We start from the raw sequence: 23,507 nt of genomic DNA, 5'->3' as shown, positions 1-23,507 counted from the left end.
ATGTATAATTTTTTTTTTTACGTTGTACCTTCTTCGTGTAGTATGAGAGATAAGTAATACATATAAGTCGTCGTGGCCTAAAGGATAAGACGTCCGGTGCATTCGTATCGAGCGATGCAACGGTGTTCGAATCCCGCAGGCGGGAACAAATTTTTCTAATGAAATACATACTTAACAAGTGTTCATGATTGACTTCTACGGTGAAGGAATAACATCGTGTAATAAAAATCAAACCCGCAAAATTATAATTTGTTTAATTACTGGTGGTAGGTCCTCTTGTGAGTCCGCACGGGTAGGTACCATCACCCGGCCTATTTCTGCCTTGAAGCAGTAATGCGTTTCGGTTTGAAGGGTGGGGTAGCCGTTGTAACTATATTGAGACCTTAAAACTTATATCTCAAGGCGGGTGGCGCATTTACGTTGTAGATGTCTATGGGCTCCAGTAACCACTTAACACCAGGTGGGCTGTGAGCTCGTCTACCCATTTAAGCAATAAATAAATAAAAATATGTATATAATAATATGCCAGTGCAGTTATGATCTAGGTGACAAGCGGGAAATAACCTATGGAGAATTCTCAAAGATAACCATTTCCCTGCTTTTGTTATCTCTGGGATTTTTTTTTATCGTGATCTAATGGCACGTGGTGGGAGTCATTGTGGCCTATGAGTTAAGAGGTCTGGTGCATTCGTATCGGGCGATGCAACTGTCCGGTGTTAAAATTTGTAGGCAGGTACCAATAATGATGAATGTATAATGAAATACGTGCTTGAAAAAGGTTCACGAATAACTTCTACGCTGAAGGAATAGCTTGTGATTCGGCACTGGTAGGTACCACCACCCGGCGTATTTCTACCGTGAAACAGTAATTTGTTTCGATTTGAAAGGTGGGGCCGTTGCATTGTAAAAACTGACACTTGGAATTCATGTCTCAAGATGGACGGACGGCGGCATTAACGTTGTTAATTTCAATGGGCCAGTTACCACTTAACCCTCATGCACCCGCATTAGCAAAATGAAATAAAACAAATGATTAAAAACGCATTTTTATTCTTATTACAATTCCTAGTTATTATACAGGCTAGTTAAAAGTGTTGACTGGTCGTTGCTTATAACTCTAGTATCGATGACAGCGAGATCGTTGGCAGCATTGATGATCCTCTGTGCTATGTAGTTCGGAGGTATACCGTAGTGGTCAAAGGGCGCTTTGTATTCATAGATCGGAGCCGCAATCGTACGTACAGCCCTACGGAGTATGGAGCACACGTAGCTCATGTTCGTAGTTTTCTTCTCTGCTGATTTGTATCTGAAAAGGATGAAGAAAGCAAGGAAAAATTTAGAGCGAAATATGTACAGAACCTGTTGTTATCTATATATATAAAAATGAATTGCTGTTCGTTAGTCTCGCTAAAACTCGAGAATGGCTGGGCCGTTTTGGCTAATTTTAGTCTAGAATTATTCGTGCAATTCCAGAGAAGGTTTAAAAGGATATGATAGATAAATATGAAAATGCTCGGAATTAAATTAAAATAACAATTTTGTTTTTCTTTTGATGTGTCCCCCGTCGGACGGATTCCTTTTGTTTGTTTTCAGTTTATTTTATACAAAAGTTTAGGTCTTTTATTTATCGATTGAGGCACTACGAAGTCTGCCGGGTCAGCTAGTTGATTTAATGAAAATCAATTTTCGTATACACGAGATGTTGTCATAGAAAATAGCTGACATATTTTTATAAATCATAAGGTTCACTGACTGAAATCCAGTCCATCAAGAATCAATTGTGTACAGCTCATCTTGAGATGAGGTCGAAATCTCTATAGCATTACTTTGAAGCAGAAATAGCTAGGATGGTGCAATCTGCCCGTATGGAGTTACTATATGTTCAACTTATAGTTTCACAAATTAAAGTAGATAATAAAGAAAAGTTTTTCGAAATTGATATTGTCAATGAAGATGAAACATATTTTGATTTTCTATGAACAAAAAATTATACCTTAGATGGGTGGATGAGCTCCCGGCCCACCTGGTGCTAAGTGGTAACTGGAGCCCATAGACATCTACAAGATAAACCCACCTCGAGACATGAGTTGTAAGGCTCAGTTTCAACAGTACAACGGCTGTCTGTTTCACGCCAGATATAAGCGGGTTGGTAGTACCTACCCGTGTAAACTTCTAAGACGTCCTCCCACCAGTAAAATCTGCGTCACGTCACGCACAGATCAGTTTATGAGCTGTCATACGACATGCACCACTCGTTTGGCTATTCTACCCAAAATCAGGACAAAAAAAATTCCACTTACACAGGACACATCGCCAGTCGCATCATCAGATCCCGTTTTCTTAGCAACAGCAGAGCATTTCTAACTGAAGCTGCCGCTATAGCTGATGGATACTCTTCGCATAGCGCTTTGTCTACCATTAGTCCTGACATGCATAAAAAGGTGGCTGCAACTTCAATCTCTCCGGGATGGTTATTGTCACACCACCATGATAAGTAAGTTATGAATTCCTGTGGGACCACTGGTTGGGTTGGAAATTTCTGTAATGGAATCAAATGTTAACCGGGGCGCAGTAGCTGAAACAAAGCAACTGTGACTCTAAAAGTTTTTTTTTAAGCTATTGCATAGATTTTATCGCGGGCTTTGAGCGCGGCGACTGAATCAAGAAATTCCGTAACGAAAATAACCTGACACCCCAACTACGCCTACTATGTAACTCGAGTTCAACACATTCACACGTTGCGCTTGTGTAGTGTTTGTGAATAAGCGCGTGGCGTGACGTCACACCGCATGCGCATCATGAAAAGTCTGCTCGTCTCTCTCTCGCGCGGTCTAGCTTATGAGTGTGAAAGGGACAGTTAATGCTTTGCTTTTATTAATGTTTAATATAGCGTGGTCTTGTTTTATTATTGTTTTAATATTAAATTATCATTGTCTAATTATAATTGCATAAGTTGATAATAAATGCTATGCAATAGCTTTACCGCGGCAGTTCCCGAGTGCCACACATATTTTTTTTTTGTAATGATTAAATCGAGATCACGATTCAGTTGGTGCTAAGTGATCAATGGAATGCATAGAGATCATAATCGTGAATTCCACTCGCAAGAAAGGGGCATTGTATTGTATCACAGCTGTGCTACTTCAAATCGGAACGCATAACTGTTTTCCGACAGAAATATACAAGATAGTGGTGGATAACTGGGCTTGCTTACAATACAATCAAGACCCACTCCCATGGTAGTTATGAAAATTTGTCAATTTTGTAGTATGCATTTTAAATACACTATGTTGTGCCTTCATCCAAAAAAATATTCCGTGACATGCTAGGTATATATTTGCTGAGAAATTTTGATGCCTTTGATTTGACAAAAACCATAATATAATATTTTAACCCTAGCAAAATCTTATGATTAGATGCAATTACATTTTTGCATTTTACCCGTAAACCCACGCTTAATTTGATTATAAGAATAAATTATATTTATAGATACTCAAAATTTCAAAATCATATTAAAAGAAGGCCTCTAAGTTTTGATTCAAACCATGTATGTATAATATGTTACATTGGAACACAAACGGCCTGTTTACAAACATACAGTTTTATTAGAAGAAAAAACCAAATTTTTGTAACACGCAAATAAATTAAACGATTTTTTAAATAATAATATAACGAATACAAAACGTAACATGAAACATTTAAAGTGGTCTATTAAATACTTATTTTCTATCATAAAATCTTAATATGATTCTTAGAGATTGAATGTTCATACATTAATCATTTTTAATTAGGTAATCATTTTAAACGGTAACCTTTGTAACATTTGTCTACATATTTTTAGAATGACATTCCTTTTTAAGACCTCAAATCAAGAAAGTAGTGCCCTTGTACTCTGTATCCTTATTTTCGTGTTCTTTATAACAGCTGTGTGTACAAAATATATTAAATAAATAAATAAAATAAATGAAAATGACGTAAAATCGACACTCGTATCCATAATACTGGTGGTAGGACCTCTTGTGAGTCCGCACGGGTAGGTACCACCACCCTGCTTATTTCTGCCGTGAAGCAGTAATGCGTTTCGGTTTGAAGGGCGGGGCAGCCGTTGTAACTATAATTGAGACCTTAGAACTTATATCTCAAGATGGGTGGCGCATTTACGTTGTAGATGTCTATGGGCTCCAGTAACCACTTAACACCAGGTGGGCTGTGAGCTCGTCCACTCATCTAAGCAATAAAAAAATTAAAATAATAATAATAATATGAACTATTTTAAAAAGCAGCTCCACCGATTTTCTCGTCGAATCGCGATTCCTATTAGTAGTAGATTCATTCATACTTTAAATAACTTACAAGTTTCTGCAGAACAACTTTCTCGGCAGCCATCAATCTACTCGCTGAAAATGCGTGATTAGCGCATTTCACTAATCTCGTCGCAGTGAGCACTGGCCCGTGCAGCTTTTGCGCTATCCAATAACAAGCTGCCGCAACGAGCTGCAGCTTGTCCAGCTGAACTTGACTGGTGCCTAAGATCGAATCGAGGTACCAACAGGCAGTGTGAATGATAGCTGGATTCCCGTCAGATCCCTGGATTAAGTAACGTTTATTTCTTTTAATACGCTCTCATTAGCTTCAGACGTATGTATGTTTGTAAAGATATATTTGAACATGATTTTGACCTCCTTCAAAACGTCGGATTAATTCAAAATTTGGTATACTTATTAACTAAAATTTTAACTAACAATGCATTCTGATCTGACAGATAGCCGTCCACACACACAAATCCACAAAAATTAATTATAAGACATTAATATTTAGGCTAGACTTTTGGTCGGATAAGTTATTAAGCTAAGATTACTCCTAAGCTCGTTAAAGCTGAGCTACCCATCAGTTTTAAGCTATCTGAATTAAAGATATATTCATTAAAGTTGTTAATAAAGATTAATTCAATTAATGAGAAGATAACATAGTTTCTTTCCATAAACACACCACAACAACAAAGAAAGTCGGTGCTCCAATCAAATGTATGAATGACTCTCGCAACATCCAGTCAAAAAAATACGCTCAGAAGATATACATATATACTGGTATCTCCTGATTTAAGATATGTATATACGTCTATGAAAAGTTCTATATTATAATATGCATAAACAAAAATGAAAGAGTGCTAGTGATGAATTACACTTAAAAAAAAAACACAATTATTATTAGCCTTATAGAAAAAGTTTGGTCCGTTCAAATGTTTCCTTCTTTTTTTATTGCTCTTGTAGGCAGACGAGCATATGGCCCATCTGATGGTAAGGGGGTTACCTCACGGGCGTTAGCAATGCCAGAAGCGCTGCTAAGCCGCTGTCTAAAAAGCCTCCTCCCTCCTCCCTAGATAATGACACCAGAGTAAAACATATTAAATCTGTATGTACTTACATTAACTTTGATTAGCCAGTTGATAACGCAAGCTCGTGTAATACTAGACGTTCGAGGTACCTCCAATGGCTTCGTTTCAGCACATATTAAATAGTTGAACATATCGGTCGTATAGTCCCGGGTCATACATTTCATGTAGCATTTCTTCACTGGAATTAGACGAAAAATAATATTAAAACATTTATGTCGCGATTCTTTATTTATTGACTAGACCATATGAACGGGTCATAGCCCACCGGGTGACCAGTGGTTACTTCTTGATGTTATTCTTTCATCGTAGAAGTCATACGCACTTGAGTGACCAAAGTGTTTCGATAAAAAAATGATACCACCCGATTCTTCTTCTTCCTATTCGTACACACTAGACAGAGTGGTCGTGGTCATGCATCAGTCGGATCCTGCGACACCGATGCTCTCGCGATGCGACGCCATGTGGCACGATGTTTCGCAGAGTGAGAATAATCATTTATGTTGGAGTGAGTCACAGATTTTATGAGGTCGGTCCATCGTGTTGGAGATCGTCCGCAAGATCTTTTGCCCTCGACTTTCCCTTGCACTCCCACTCGATACCCCTATCCTTTAGGCCATGATAACTTCAAATTATTTTGTAAATACGAAATTATTAAAAAAATATCATCGCCGTACTAAGATATCCAAATAAATAATACATCATTTACAAATATTATTCTGTTAGCTATATAAATATTTAATGAGCACCATTAAAAATCGAAAACAAGTTCCGGGGGATAAGGCCATGAACAAAAATTTGATTACTTTAAGACATCGTTTTATAAGTAGTATAATAAAATGTATATTTCAAATCAAATATCACTTACCGCTCGTACAAAAATGATAGTTTCAAAATAAAAGATAAACCATTGTCGGTGTTAACTAAACTTCTTAATCATAGAAAATATTCACAAATTTACCTTAGAGCCGACGCTTCGTATCCTATCCATCTCTAAAACTAAATTGATTGAATAATGTTAAGTTGAAACATACATTACACTAAGGCAAACTTGATTGACTATTATAATCTATCGACATCTTCATTGCACGCTATTGGATAAATTTAAGTTATTCCGTCATCGCTGTTTTTATGTTAAAAGACGCCATAAACTCGAAGTTCAATATTCTTAATAGTAAAATTAGTAACCGGAGACATGGCTATACAATGTAATCAATAAAATGATTAATAAAATTGTTTTAATCAACACCGACATTCAAACTTTATATAAATCGGCGATATTGTGGGAGTTGAATACTCTCAGTCAATAAATAGTTTTGTGGTATGGTATTCTTGAAAATAGTTCAATAGAAAACATATATGAATATCTATGAATAGATAGTTCCACATACCATCTTCTGTTAAATGAGTACTAATCGATTTTATAGTTTATAATTAATAATCTTATAATTAATAACACCTAAATAATAGATGAATAGTACCTAATAAAATCATAATCTATGATTTTAAATATACGAATATGAGGCATCTTACGGTAGTCGGGTGACTGTAATCTTTCTTGCAAACGCTCGTTAAAATGTAGTCTTCTCTTGACTCTTTCTTCTGCTTTTCTCTCTTGTTTTTCCATCGGAGAGAGACCTTGCAACTCCCTGCTATGTGGTCTCTTCAGGCTTCTTTTTATATTTCGAACACCACCAGCCTCCAGAGTCGAAGACTTCACTACTGGTGTAATAGCCATTCTAGCATCTTCAAAACAATTCTTAGTTCTATTCTCAACAAAATACCTCAATTCTTTTAAATTTTCATTATCATTCTCCTCGTCACTTACGGAAATTACACTGTTATTTCTCTCGTCTTTAAATATATTGTAGTTCCAATCCAAATCGTCATTTCCTTGTCTCGTTGTTACATGTTTCGAATCAAAATTGGTCGGTGATTTCGGTTTATTAGGTGCGATTTTGCCGCGGCTGTGTCCAGGTACCATAGGATTAAAGGACTTACTTTGATTGCTCTGACCAGGCATGGATTGTGAGTTAATCGTCTTCAAGGGCTGTCTGCTATTTTCGAATGCTTTAAAATTTATCTCTTTTAGTAGATGTCTCGGTAATGCTGGCAATGGCTCCATCGGTAATGGAATTCTTGTTTGAGGTATAAAACGATTCTCGTTTTCTTTATTCGCCTCCATCTTGATCGCAACACGCAAACTTTCAATAATGAATTTTGGACTTAGGTAACTTTAATTGGCATTTAGTGAATTTACTTATTTTGCTATACACGAATCACGACCAGCGTGACCGTCGCAGCCAACTTTTCTGTGGTAACAGAAAACTACCCTCTCTAGAGTTTTCTCAAGTAGTGTCATATTTTACGCCGGAATTGGAGATGTTCCAATTTACGAACTAAATTATTAAATTATAAAAAAATAACTAAGTACTCCTTTACAACATTGCTTGTTAAATAACGAATTCAACTTTTGGTATGTTATTGAAATATCGCCCAAAAACTCTTAATTATGAATATAGATAATATTCAATGGGTTTTCATTAATGTTTTTTTATTGTTTAACTAAGCAGTAAAAAAATATTAACACCAGGTGGGCCATGAGCTAGTTTACCCAGTTGGGTAGTGTTAAGTGATTACCGGAGCCCATAGACATCTACAACGTAAATGTCACTCACTCACTCGTCACTCACCTTGAGATATGATTTCTAAAGTCTTCGTTTTTACGGTACAATGGTTGCCCTTTAAATGAAAATGCATTATTGTTTCACAGTAAAAATAGGCAAGGTGATGGTACCAAGCGCAGTACATTTGTAAGGATAGTTCTTCTTCATGGCCCTATCCGATTATGTAGGGTCAGCGTAGCCTGTACTCTTTTTCCATTCAGGCCTATCATACATCATCATCATCTTCATCATCTACACTCACACACTTCTCTCGCATATCTCTCTTTCATATTGAATCCATTCAATTCTTATTAGGGCCTGCCTTCCTGACATTACCGTCTACTTTCATAATCCACTTGTAAGTTTTGTTAGCCTAAAATAATTATCTCTCAGACTGACGGAATCGTGGTACGTGGGTACTCTTATTTATTTGTTGTACTTTTTTTCTTGTACTGCAGGTTATATAGTACAGTAAAATTTACTCGAGATTACTTAATTTACCTCGTGAGGTAGGGTGCTCTCAAAGGACGCCCAGTCGATCACCTGCTTAAATTACAGAATCACAAACTATGAACTTGCAAAACGATAAGTGTGTATGTGTGGTGAACATAGCCAATCAAATCAATATAATGAACTAGCGACCCGCCCTCGCTTCGCTTCGGAAACATTAAAACACACATGAAACCAAAAAAATAAATAAAATAAAATAATAAAAAAGCCTATGTTCATCAGGGACAATGTCGGCTTCTAATGGAAAAAGAATTTTTTAAATCGGTCCAGTAGTTTTGGAGCCTATTCGAAACAAACAAACAAACAAATCTTTCCTCTTTATAATATTAGTATAGAGTATAGAAAAGTCCCTTGACAAACAGAGTCAGTGTGTTTTCGTAAAAACAATGTAATAATAAAAATAACGCAATAGCCACATTATTTGATAAACAATTTATTTTAAATCAATATCTTAAATCTACAATTTAAATCTATCACAAACACGCACGAATAAATAAACTTACACTAACTTAAAACTAGTCTATGTACTTTTTCGTTATCAAATGCGTCTGGATTTTATTTTAATTTAATTTAAAAAAGTAAAGTAAAACTTGTATATAAAAAAGGTGGGCGTAGAATTCGCAATATTCATGGAAGTCGTGTTCAAACAGAAGTAACATTTGCAGCGTAATTTAAATAAGGCGTTTTTTGATGCAACTGTTTTATGTATTCAATAACATAACTAATGAACAACAAAATGAACTCGCAACAGTCAAAGAAAAGATTTTTTTAGCTGGAAACGGTTAATAGTCTACATCAAAAATAGCTAACACATGGAATTAAAAAAAAAATTAAATGAGATTCAGTTCAGTATTACTAAATTTGAGAAATCAAAAATCAAAAGGCTTAGGTTTTTCTGGGTCAACGACTTTTCCAGCGACAACCACTAGATTATCTAAAGTATCCATGATGAAGAAAACGAATGGATGGTCGACACTAAATTTGGTGGCTGGTTTCTCCGAAAGTGGCAAATTCTTCGAAAGGGGCATGTCAACGTTGGCAGCTGAAACAAATATGTTCAATTGATTATCTTTTCATCATGAAGAACTATGTGTTCTTAACTGATTGTAAGTTTATCTTCAAATAGTATTCGGGGATAAACAAAATTTTATTTAAAAAAAAACGATCTGAAGAATAAAAAATTCTAAAACAAAAAATGCATTAAAAATGAGAATCTTATCAATGTCATTGAAGTCAATTAAATATGCATTAAGTTTAAACCAAATATTACTCGTCAGATCTTAAATTGATCAGGTCAGATAAAATTTAGACTAGAACAGATCAGAAGCACCAATACCCGACTAAAGAGAATCGCTTAGAAAAAAATCTAAGAAAAATATCTAAATCCATTAAAAATACAGCTGAATTGAGAATCTCCTTCCTTTATTTGAAGTCGATTAAAAATAATATGCCTTCACAAAGATTCCTATTATTACTGTACTTCATTGGAGGGTTAGCTTAGAGTCCAAAATTAATTTAACAGAGACCAATAACAGACCTTGAAACATGAATTCGAAGTCTGAATTCTTTTACAAAACTACCTTCAAATAGGAACACATGACTTCTATGTATTAAGAGAGTGCTTATGAAATTTGCGGACTACTTTTCCGGTTTATTACATACCTGACATCTCTGAGGCTACGGAATCTGAGTTGTCAACGCGAACGGACACGTGCTGAGCCATCTCTTCAACGAACAGACCTCCGTCAGAAGAGACTCCAGATAAATCTGCATCGTGTGTGAAGATCTTACTGACGCCGAACTGTGAAATTAGTAATCGATTATGAATTACAAAATGATTGAGTTATCCTTATACTGTTATCGGTTAAGGTATGGTATTCACTAACATAATAAAATTGCACACGGAATTTGGGGTAGCTCCCGTTTTAGTAGAGAGCATGTGCAGAGCAATACTAACATTTAACGTAACACTAAACGTATTTGAACATCTGATCGAAGTCTCAAGTACATTGGAGTAAAGGTTATCCAAATCTTCATTCAGAACGACGGGCTCAAAATGTTTGGACTCAAAATTCGCCTGACCACACATACTTCAGGTAGGAAGTAGAGAATATGTTGGATATTGTCAAACTTCAATACACGATCTTAGTAAAGCAAGAGAAAAATTTTAGTCTTATCTCTTACGGGTCCTCGAACGATGCCTTCTTGATGATTATCCAAATTCCAATTAGAGAAGGTTATTCAAGATCCTTCAGTATTAATAAAATTGTTATTAAATATTTTACTAACGAACACTGCTAGCTAACTAGTATTAAAATTTTCTTACCTTAACCAATGAAACAATAGGTTTGGTGGTAGTTTCGACATAGAACGTGGGCATGGACAGCAGAAGTTCCTCCTTCTTCATGCTATCTTCGATGTCTTGCAGAGTTACGGAAGGAAGATCAGCAATAAGGCGAGTTAGACCATCACGAGACCTCGGGACGAGAATCAGGAGAGCGTAACGACCACCCTTATGCAAAAATAAGCAATTTAAAAATATGCAGCTAGGTTGTGCAGTATGTATTATTATAATCTTATTCATAATAAACGGGTTATGGTAGGTACCAACTGGTATTTGTTAAAACAACATTTAATCCAATTCTAACTTATACGAATGTTAATGAGCGCTTTGACTATCTCGAAAGATTTTAAATAACATTTTGCAAACTCCTTATAACGGACTTAAAAAAATCCTATATAGCTAATTATGTATGTATTGTTATTATTTATTAATTATTTGTTACTCACATCATAAGGAAGATAAATGGCTTGGCTGTCGAGAGCTGAGATGAAAGCGGTATTGAAAGAGCCTGTGGCTTTCATCATTTGAACGGATTTTTTCTCCGAGCTAGATTTATAAAAGAGGCCAGGCTCAACAACATCGAATGGTTTCTTCCACGATCCACGGAAGTACATGCCGTTGAAGATGATCATAACGGAACTAGACTCTGAAATATAACCGAAATTAGTATTTTGTTACTACGAAACTTTTTTCAAATATTTACAGTTGTTATCCAACAAAGGACGCTATTACTTAAATTAAACACTTACTATTCGCACTAGACTTCTTGCTGACGCTGTTGACAGAAAGACCTGATGATATATCGTGATTTGGTTTATTTACATTTAAGCTCCTAGCATGATTCCTAGCTTCTACAGCAATCATCGTTTCCTCTTCATCTGTATAGTCCTCTTTTTTTGGATACGTTTTCACTAACTTAATCTTCTCTTTAATATTCTTTGCCGGTTTGTATTCAATTTGAGTAACATCTACCTTTTCTGGGGTATCAACAAAAGCGAACGATATTAATTTCTCGTTTGGTTCCGTTTTAATTGGCATATCCTCATTAGGCTCACTGGGTTCGTCAGTCTTCTCCGGTACGCGAATAGCTTCTTCGTCGTCATCGTCGTCTGAATGAACATCAGATTCTGGATTGTATTTTTCAACTGATCTAACATCTGTTAGATAATATTCTTCCAAAATCTTTCTGTATTCATCGTTGACTGTATAATTTTTGTAAACATAGAAGAAGTTCTTGAGCTCCGGTTGATTGTATGCGTAAGTGTTTACATTTTTGAGTCTCTCCATGATGTATTGGTATGTTTTTCTTGTCAAAGCTGGGTCTTGGGGCAGATGAAGTGCATTATACAATTGTTCTCTGGTCTCCCCTTTCGCACCTTCGGCTAAGATGGCTAAAATAGCAGAGTATCCGAGAGGAGAAAACGCGATGTTTTCATTGTCATCAATGTAACCCTGAAACGAATATTCACAAATCTGTCTCATTCTTGAATGTTATTTTTAGCATTTTGTTTTTTAAGTATATTTATATATTTTTTAATATTTTAGAAACCTGGTGTTGTTTTCAATTGACTTTATCAAACGTTATCAAAAATAGTTTTAGCATTTGCGACATAAGCGAGGAGATATAAGAGATTCGAGGAAAGATGATTTTGTAACCTGTAATATAGCTGTAGATAGTTCACTGGAAGCATCTCCAATAAAGCTGGTGTCTCTGGGTTGGTCGGAACGTCCCTCGCGAACCCATCGTGCACTGACAAGGGCCACTGCTAGGCACACAACTGTAATAAAATGAAGCGGCATGAAGAATACTAATATCTGTAACTTACTATTGTATAATCTAGATATGATATAGATCCTAATTTTCGTAGCCTAAGTAGAAATCGTAAACATGATTCGAAAATATCTTACAATATAATCGGATGTTCATATACTATATATATTCATATATTCTACTGGTGGTAGGATCTCTTGAGAGTAGGTAGGTACCAGCGCCCTGCCTATTTCTGCCTTGAAGCAGTAATGCGTTTCGGTTTGAAGGGTGGGGTAGCCGTTGTAACTATATTGAGACCTTAAAACTTATATCTCAAGGTGGGTGGCGTATTTACGTTATAGATAGATGTTTATGGGCTCCAGTAACCACTTAACACCAGGTGGGCTGTGAGCTCGTCCATCCATCTAAGCAATAAAAAATATAAAAAATACCACCTAGTAACAACAATAATAACGAACCTTAGTAGGAATGCAAAATGTGAATTCAAATTATATAGATATTGGTCCTAAGAATAAAAAATAACGAAACATTGTAGTCGGTAAAACCTGCTTAGCAAAAATGAACTACTAAAAATTGAAGGAAAAGATAAAGCTTTAGTGATTGTCCTCAAAAACAAAATCTAAAATTAGATCACAACAAAGTCACCTCGAATAATTCAGTCTAAAATCCTAACCAAAATTAATGATTAAAAAATTTGTATACGTTTCAAAATTTTCCAGTGAACTTCGACAACCTATGAAAACCTCGTTAGGATACAAACTGCATCAGAGTATTTCGGGTTATCCTTAAAAGAGAAAGAACGAATGAAGAAGAGGTGTGGATCACAGGCATGTGCCGCTGTTGCTATCCTCAATAATAATAGCACCTATTTGTTACTCAGACTCGCAAGCTATATAAAGTTCCAACAACAACTGTAGAAAGTTTCAACTTAATCCGATAAGCGACGCATGAACGCATATAGCAAATAAAAGTTTTGCGATAAATCTATGCATTGTTCTCACTCCTTGATTTAAGAAATTTAAGTCAATTCGGCATGCTATCAGCGCCTGTTGACAATGTAAATACAGGATGTCGTATATTAATGAAAGTAGAAAGACTTGTTTACTTTTAGGTACAACTTTCACGAATATTCATGATAAAGAATTGATATTAAATCGGCTTTCACTTGAAACGGCTAATGGAAACTACCAAAAAACACATTCTATAGAATAGTACCAGTTTTTAAACATTCATGTTAATCAACTGATATGGGCGAATGCCACTGCGCTTATCCTTAAGCATTATTTAATGCGTTTGTCGAAACGTAACCCTTTCAACAAGATTTGTTGCATTGGAGTATAAATAGTTATGCACAAGTCAAAACGGTGATGGATGGGACATGTAGCCAGGATGTTTGGTAGTCAGTGATGGTGCTTGTAAGGTCACCAGTGCCGGGCGGCACAATAGCGAGTCCGTAATTGGATGGACAGTTTATTTCCAATCACAGATAGTATAACAATATTTAGAAGGAGAAATTACGGAGTACAGAAGGCACAGATAAAGCGGTAGCGAGTTCAAACACTATAATACAAAATAGACGAAAGCAATAAAGCGTAACGAAACAAAAGAGTACGCGTAAGTCGAGGAGCGACACAGTCTTAGCGTGGCGTTGATCAAACCCAGAGAAGTGAACAAAAATCGCCAACTTATAGACGGAGCCAAGTGGTGAGAGAAAAATTTGCAGACCTTATGCAAGATAGCCTTTGTATATTATACAGTATTGGACCAATTTAGCGAAACACAGAGATGAATAGCAAGAATCTTTAGACGAGAGGGTCCAACCAAAGAATTTTTTTGTTAGTGTGAAATTTATTTCTTATTTTTTGTTGTAATTCTTTTGGTTTCCGAATAAATGGGAATAAAAAAAAATGGAATCTTTTTTCCATAATGGTACAATATCTTATTCATTTTTAAATGGCTACAATGAACCAAACATCATACATTCCTCGAACATACAAACGGAACAAAAAAACACGACACCTTTTCGAATTGACTGGAATGTTAATTCGTTCCGTAGTTTTATTTTTGTATTCGTGCTAAAATTGACGTGAAACTGTGCACATTGACGGGTAATTACTGTAATTAAATGCAGCAATATTCTACAGCCAGTCACGGTCCGGAGATATTATTGCAAGTGTAACGGAACTCATCCCGGAGACGACGCGACGTATGGTTAGAAATTTTCTAGTACTGTTTTGCGACCACGTAATCTTTAACACTGTTTTATGACGTATTTATTATGATGTAAATGTTTGATGACGTCATCGAGCTTATTCCCATCGTTTGATTTCAAGGAAGCCTCTGAGACTTAGTAAGGAAAATACCCTGTAAGTAATTGTAGTCAAGCAATTACGTCGAATTTCAACACTGGGTAGATACTGATTTTACTAATAATATGCTGACATGAGTGCTTTTTATTACATTAAATGGACCTACGCGCTCACAGCCCGCATAAACTTCAAAGTAAGTGGTTACCGAAAGCCATAAACATCATGATTACGAATATAGATACATATATTAACGAGCTCTCTGTAGAAATATAGAACGTAATGTTAGTTCTGCAGACTGGGTATCGCCATTTTACCTTATTCTTATACGAATTTGTGGGTCTAGATCAACCTTCTCGTCGAATACGACGAAGAGTTCAACGAAGAATCTAGCCCAGAGACACACGCAACTGAGTTTGTCGCCAGATTTTTACGGTGGTGAATTAAACGAAGCACTGCGCTTGCTAGGGTCAGTTTTAGCAAATTCTCTCAGGTTGAGCTTGTGAGCTCAAGGAGGAAAAATAGAAAAAAACGTGGGACCATTGAGTGGGACAGTCGTAGAACTGAAACTTTGCCTTATCCCAAGATAGCATTCGATTTATGAGCTGCGGTATCAACTTGACATTAGGTATATGGAGTTCAAAACATCTTACCTACACCTTAATACTCCTTAGTGATTTTAAATCGCATTTTATTTTACATCATTCATAGCTTCGTGATCATGTCATGATCATTAGGCATATTATCCACAACACAACCTTCATATTTATCAAATCTTATATCACTGGTGATCAGTAATAAATATATTTTATTACTTCACGGTACACTGAGAGTTATACCGTACAATAAGTTTGTAACGAGATGCGGAAATTCCTCAGTGGGGCAAGGAGATGTTTACGATAAACACGTTCTTGACATGTTCAACTATATTTCAAGACGTAGTTATACGAGTACATCATCATTTGTATCTATATATAAAGTAAATACAAACAATTTATTTTTAGAATAAACAAAAAAATTTAAGTAAACGGCCATATTTAAATTTGACTGCTACGGAGAAGTAAGTTATTAAAGTTGAAGTTTTTTTTTTTCAGATATACTTATATATTTTATTTTATTGCAAATTTATTTAATCTGTAGAATATTTAAAAAATATGCCGTGTGCATTAGATGTTTTACGTACAGCCTAACGGTCCTCTGTGTGGTTCTTAACTAGGCAACAAACATGCCTTTAAAATCACAGCTATACTGCACGAAGAAGCCGACTTCAAGATAAAACATGTTCTTAAGAAACTTTGATAACGGTGTCTTTAGTTTTTGCTCTAAAACTCCAATTTCATTTACGATAAACAAGAAACAAAGTGAGCATAATGCTACAAACTTAGGTATGGTATTATATACATGTAAAATGGGTATAGTATATTGTAAGTAATAGTATATTGCATATAATATTGTATGTAATTAATAGTAAATAGTATATTGTAATCTGAATAGAAAGACTGTATACTGATGAATAATACTCGTAATTATCTTGGATTTTAGGGGCTTAGCGAATAATTTCGCGGCACTCGAATCCTTTGCCTTATATACTTGATAAGTTGTTCTAGCATTAAAAACGTATAGTTTTTAACTTTATATTATTTTATTTTTATATTTTATACGAGAGAAAAGTCAAGCTCAGACGATGCACGGTGAATGCACTTTGCTGACCTTAAGCTATTGTGCACACGAATACAGCAGATAATAGACAGTACGATAATGCATAGCTGATATTTTTGATAATAAACATATTAGGTACCGGCTTTAGTTTTATCATAAAATTGTTAGAACTGAAAAATAATAAAAAGCTTCTTCCAATTTTTTATTTATTTTGTTCATCATTCATTTGTTTTCGGAACTATATTAACAAAATCTTGTGAAGTTTTAGTAAGGGCAACCTATTCGGTATATTTCTGCCTCAAACAAATCAAATCTCATCTTTACTTCTTGGCCTTCTTCAATAGAGAGAGACAATTTAGCAAAGTTTAATTTTTTTTTTTTAGTAATATACTATTTTAATAAATTAACGCATTAAATAGATTATGCATGTTTACATGTTATTATTGATGTTTTTTATTATTATTAAATATTAATATACTTTTATAATCATTTTTTAATTATGTCTTGATTGTTAATTATTTGTTTCTAAAATAGATTGTTTTTTACGTGTTATTCCTTCAATGTTAACAGAAATATCCAGTGCTGTCTAAAAAAAAGCATGAACCTAACATTCGATTTCGGTAGGCAGCGGCTTGGTCGGTAGGCAGCGGCTTGGCTCTGCCCTTGGCATTGCTGAAGTCCATGGGCGACGGTAACCACTCACCATCAGGTGGGCCGTATGCTCGTCTGACTACAAAGGCAATAAAAAAAAAAAAAAAAAAAAAAAAATTCGAAATATCCCAATGTCCCGCGTGTATCTTATCTTATTAAACCGATTATAGATACAGTTATTGTATGAAAGTTTATATTACAACGACATTTTTTATTTAATTTATCAGATATAACCTAAAGCTCTTTGAATATAGATATTTTTAGAAAATTCCAAGTTTACCTTCGACTGCTGTGATAAAAAAGACAATTTACATGCAACAAAAAATGCATCTATTTAGTATCAGGATATTGGCATTCCGATCACGCTTACCCGTTCTTAGTAAATCGAAGGAACATAACAATAATAATAATACACCTTTGTAGTTTATTTTTCAAAACGAAACGGATACTGTCAAGGCTTATGAGAATTTTAATTAAATTTATTTAAAATATATACGTAAACAAGCATTATTAGTCTTATTTCGTTTCTTATGATCCTCAAACTTGTTTAGGTTGAACGAGGAAGATGGTTTTTTTTTTTGAGAATTCGATATGAAGAATTTGATATTTTGATGATCTTTTTTAACAGTAAATAACCTTATATTCTTTTTTGTTTTACTTGAGTGGTCTCGATCTAGAATAGCATGTATTTCTTCTCGTAGGTGTCGTAGTCTGTGATTAAGGGATTCTTAGGGTCTTATTGTCTAGTCGAGGGTCAATGAACAATAGATAAATAAAAAGTTTTTCTATGATTAGAGTTCGGTTAGAGTTAGATTCGTTGGAGAATAGGTGACAGCGTTCTCTGACCAACGCACTGAGATCGTTAACAAGACTGCTTTTTTTGTAGGATACAATCTAGCTGGATAGCTGTGTGGACTTTTTAGCTTCGCTAAGACAGGTGAGCGAGCACGGAGACCGTCAAAAGAGGTATAGTTTACTAAAAGTTGCCTGAATAGAACCGAAACGGACCTGTCAGTACAAAGGCAGCTGTTTACCAAATTCATCTACCCCCGGATCGTAATTGCGACCCGCTGAGAAATTTCAGCAGAAGCACCACGAACCAATGCTATGAGCTAAGTTTTATTGATGACGATTTTACAATGCTTATTGGGTATAGTCTATGGTCAATGAACAATAGATAAATAAAAGTTTATCTATGATTTGAGTTGGGTTACATCCAGTAAAATAGTTTAATCAAAATTGTAAATTATAAAAATAAAGCTGATCAAAACATCTACAATTTTTACAACTTGTTTATTACGATAAAAAAAAAAACAAATAAGATCCACCCACCGACTGGTTCATAGAACTTTGTTTACTTTGATGGGTACAGAATATTAATTATTGTGAAGCCACTATGAAATACGAAATATGATGTGGCTTAACACGATTTACTACTAATGCTCTAGCACATGATCACTTCACGGCAGAATTAGACAGCATGCTAGCTAGATATTCAACCTATATGAATGAATCACATGTTGTGATCTCTATAGTAGTACAATTATTTATACCAGTGGTCCCCCGGCAATCGAAATTCGACTATAATTACTTGAAATTATAAGTTTGTACACTATTATGATTCTATTGTCTGAGACTATTTTTATACGTCTATAATTACAGATTTCGCTAAGACTACACTTTAGACAAATATTAATAAAGACAAACAATATTTAATCTATTCTCAGTTTGACCACAGACTATAAGCAATAAGAAAAGTTTGACAATAAGCAAATAGTATGCATGCCTGTGTGTGTCAAATACACGGTAGTTTTTTTATTGATTTAATGTATTTTTTTATGCATAGTTTAAAAAAATATTAACATTCTGCACTCCTTCTCTATACTCTCTATAAGTATGGGAAACATACCTACTTCTCCGTACGCGCAATTTTCGTAAAAAGTGGTACAAAGGTTTTGCTTCACGTATTAATATATAGATAGTCTCATCCAGTACTATAAAAAAGAAAGAAGAAACCATAGAATGATTGGAAGTTAAATATATATTATATATTGGCTTTAACAAATGGCTTCATACGCCCTACAAAGTTACACTGTTCGAGAAGATTCCTTCTTTATGAAAGAAAGTTATCACCCCTAACCTTTTCTGTGACAGCGTGTGTCCAAAATTTCATGATAATCGCTTGATGGGAAAAACGTGAAGGCGTAACAAACAAGCAAACTCACTTACATTTACAACCGTATAATATTTAAATATTGAAGGTATACCAGTAACTACATATCACAATCTTGAAATTTATCTGCATGAAAATTACCCACATTTTTTTTATTGCTTAGTTGGGTGGACGAGCTCACAGCCCACCTGATATTAAGTGGTTACTGGAGCCCATAGACATCTACAACGTAAATGCGCCACCCACTAAGATCTCAGTATAGTTACAACGGCTGCCCCACCCTTCAAACCGAAACGCATTACTGCTTCACGGCAGAAATAGGCGGGGCGGTGGTACCTACCCGTGCGCACTCACAAGAGGTCCTACCACCAGTAACATTAAATATTGAAGGTATACCAGTAACTACATATTACATTCTTGAAATTTATCTGCAACCATGAAAATTACAAACCAAATAACATTATCGTGATAAATATGGTGACAAAAGCTATAAGTATTTTTAGTTATTAAAATTCGTATGTTGTGCACAGCGTAGTGTAAATATATTAATACTGTCACTAATTATTTCGTTTTTACCACAATTGGTAATTGGTGGTCCTTAATCGGTCAACACATCCTAGCTACATTCCATTATATGCACGAAAAAAAAAACAAAGAAAAAACATTATCTCATCAATTTCGATCATCGAAACTATGACTGATTTAAACATAAGCTATTCAAAAAAAATATTAAAAAACTTTGACAATAATTTGAAGTATATTTGTTCAATTATATCATTTATCATTGTCGTGTACCGAGCGCAGAGTATGACCTCACATAGTGTCATCTTAACTAATACGCGCAAATAGGAGTAGCTTACAACACAAGGACTTCTTGTCTATTTAAATTTTATTCTTAGAACTTATATGGTATAATATGTTTTTTTTTTTTATTGCTTAGATGGGTGGACGAGCTCACAGCCCACCTGATTTTAAGTGGTTACTGGAGCCCATAGACATCCACAACGTAAATGCGCCACCCACCTTGAGATATAAGTTCTAAGGTCTCAAGTTTAGTTACAACGACTGCCCCACCCTTCAAGCCGAAACGCATTACTGCTTCACGGCAAAAATAGGCAGGGTGGTGGTACCCACCCGCGCGGACTCACAAGAGGTCCTACCATATGTATTTACTTATCAACGTTTTATTATCAAACTATTTATCCTTTATATATGTACTATTGTATTGAATTCAGAATACACTACCTAATATCTAAACAATCTTAAGTTGGTATTATTTAAAAAAACTGGTTAAGTTCGCACACAGTGAAGGGTTCCGTAGTTGGAATGAACGTTCACGCGAAATAGATCAATTACGAATTCAATGACAAAAAGCGTGTAATCGAAAACGTATTATATTTTAGAAACAGCTTCGACATATTTTAGAATCACATATCTCATTTTGAAGTATTCAAAACGCTGTAACTATTAAAATGAAAATCACTAAGTTTCTCGCCGGACCTTTTCAGTGGATCGCGTTTCCGATCCGGTGGTAGATTCTGGGAAGCACTGCTTTTGCTAGGGCCAGTGTTAGCAACACACCCAGTTTGAGCCCCGTGAGGTCACCTACACGTCAAGAAGCTGATATAGCCTCTTAAGGCTTCAGCATTGGAAGAAAAAAAAATCCCTTATCCTTCGTTATGGGTCGACGCAACATATCCTCTTTATCATGCATCATAGGAATTTGGCATGAGTTTTACAACCGGCTGCTTGCTTTACTTTAACCTACCTTCCTTGGATTAATGTTAGCAACGTCGTCAGGTTTGAGCCCCGTAAGCTCACCTATTCTATTATTTTACCTATTCAGACAATCTAGAATAAGCCCTCGAGGTTACTAAAATAGGTAGGAGAGAGAAAAGAAAAACACGGGCTCAACCATCTCGAAATTTGCAAGGTTAGAAAGGTGTTGACCACCGAGAATTGTAAACTTTAAATTGCGGGTTAAAGATGCTTAAAGTACTAAAACGACAAGTATTTTCGTAAGAAATAATATAAATGTATTGTGTAAAAATATAAATGTACATACCCACAAACAATTGGCGCATTTTTCTTTAGAATTTTCTTTTTTTTTTCGTGAAGTGCTATAAGAAAAATTAGAACAGTTTTATTAAAAAAAAACTCATAAATATGGTGAAAAAAATTTTACATACCAAGAAAATGACTATTTTTAGAGTGATGTTTTTTGAAAGATTGTATTAAGTTAATACATTCTTCTATTCTGGTTTGCGAAAAAGGCATTTGTCGTAGAAGTTTCAGTCAATTCAGATCGAATTATACAAATTTTGCTTTTGAATGATTTACTACATAATAAAATTAATTGTTTAAAAAGTATTAACTGGTTTTTGCAATCAATAAACAAAATAAAAACGTATTCGGGAATTATAAAATAAGTAATAAGTTTTTGCGTTTTGTACAATGACGTCAACGTTCAAAAACGTGATACAAATTGTAAAAAATACACGCATTGCGGGAAAGAGATAAACTATGTCCTCTCAATACCCATACAACTTGAAAAGCTAACATTATTTTTTAAGCTCTCCATTTATTTCTTCAACGCATGTATTGATTTTTATTCTATTTCATATTCGGAGTTTTGATTATACATAAAATTGTATTTAGAAAATGACAATCCGGATATAAAATCAGAAATCACATGTCTTAATTGAAATTTTAAATTGAAAAGTCATAGCGAATTCAAAAATTAATATCATAGATTTATTCATTAACCGTAAAAGAATATGGTGATTTAACAGAATTATGTCAACGACCTTGAACTTTTGCCCAATATACATAATAATGTAATTGTGACAGGACTGTTAATGGGTGATAAATTCTAATATCTGCTAATTTATGTGTGACATGGAGCCATCGAGGCGGATTAATAAAATTGCTTTAACAGTCCACTTTAAAACGGATAAATTAATCTACTCTGATAATCCGAATGAAATATATCGATTTAAACTGTTATTGATTTAAAAAAATATTCCACAATCCAATAAACATTCCATACGATCGGTTAGATATTTGTAATTCTGGTTCTAGAATTCTAATCCACAAATGGTCCGTTTTGCACAGTTTCTTCAGATAGTATTTTCTTCGAAATGTGTTTATTGCGTTTGTAAAATATGTTAACTTATTTCACGGTCAAATAAAAAAAAACAAACAAAAAATCACTTTCAATGAAATAAAAAAAAACTGACCTACATTCATGAAATGTCAACGACCGAATGAACTCACCTGGAATACTGGCCACTTTAATATTTCTAATTAAAAACTATTTTTCTTGAGTTCTAATGCGCATGGGATGCGTCCGCGCATGCGCACCGCTCGATAGGCAATGACGTCCACGGAAAGTGTCCCACTATGTTTATATGTAGACATCGTACAGTTATGTTTGAAGAAGCTACTGTGCGCATAGAAGTGGCATGCGCTAGAACATATTCCAAAGTGCAGTATAAACACTATTGTGTGTCAATTTGATTCCATTTCAAGAAGTTCGAGCTATCGATCGTGAACTTAAACCAAGATTCTATTTCTTAAATCTATTTCTTACTAGCTGATCCGGCAGACTTCGTAGTGCCTCAATCGATAAATAAAACACCTAAACTTTTGTAAAAAATTAACTTACAACAAACAAAACATCAAAGGAGAAACAAAATTGTTATTTTTATTTAATTCCGAACATTTTCATATTAATCTACCTTTTAAACCTTCTCGGGACTTCCTCGAATAATTCAAGACCAAAATTAACCGAATCGGTCCAGCCGTTCTCGAGTTTTAGCGAGACTAACGAACGGCAACTAATTTTTATATACATATATAGATTTCAAGATTTTTTTTCTTCTTTCTTACATGTGTGAACGAGCTCGCAGCCTATCTGGTGTGTAGTCATTACTGGAGACCACAGAAAGCGTAATGTTAATACCACCACCGCTGCAAGCCTCAATAGTATTGTATATATCCAATTTGTCCCATCCTACAAAAGAGGACGCAGGA

The 23,507-nt window shown here is 34.9% G+C and overlaps 2 protein-coding genes across 3 annotated transcripts; both read right to left on the bottom strand.

The window, feature by feature from the left end:
* Positions 1-1,033: 1,033 nt before the first annotated feature.
* On the bottom strand, positions 1,034-8,374 carry LOC101739653 (uncharacterized). Of its 2 annotated transcripts, none has more exons than XM_004931240.4 (5): positions 6,926-8,374; positions 5,425-5,573; positions 4,354-4,587; positions 2,301-2,539; positions 1,034-1,306 (listed from the first exon to the last, which is right to left on the bottom strand). In XM_004931240.4, exons 1-5 carry the CDS (start codon positions 7,575-7,577, stop codon positions 1,066-1,068), a joined length of 1,515 nt encoding a protein of 504 aa, XP_004931297.1. In that variant the 5' UTR covers positions 7,578-8,374; the 3' UTR covers positions 1,034-1,065. The 2 variants fall into 2 exon arrangements, with proteins under 2 accessions (XP_004931297.1, XP_062525360.1); XM_062669376.1 differs by having other exon boundaries at positions 7,394-7,748.
* A 614-nt stretch (positions 8,375-8,988) lies between these two features.
* On the bottom strand, positions 8,989-22,847 carry serpin-10 (serine protease inhibitor 10). The gene is given in 8 exon segments (NM_001146231.1): positions 8,989-9,610; positions 10,231-10,369; positions 10,895-11,080; positions 11,359-11,558; positions 11,662-12,364; positions 12,569-12,690; positions 21,538-21,592; positions 22,749-22,847. Coding segments are annotated over 7 exon segments (1,542 nt in total). The 5' UTR covers positions 21,557-21,592; positions 22,749-22,847; the 3' UTR covers positions 8,989-9,437.
* Between the last annotated feature and the right edge of the window lie 660 nt (positions 22,848-23,507).

The sequence above is a fragment of the Bombyx mori genome, chromosome 7, assembly GCF_030269925.1.
Source record: "Bombyx mori chromosome 7, ASM3026992v2".
Taxonomy (NCBI): domain Eukaryota; kingdom Metazoa; phylum Arthropoda; class Insecta; order Lepidoptera; family Bombycidae; genus Bombyx; species Bombyx mori.
This window is presented reverse-complemented; position numbering and strand designations above follow the sequence as displayed.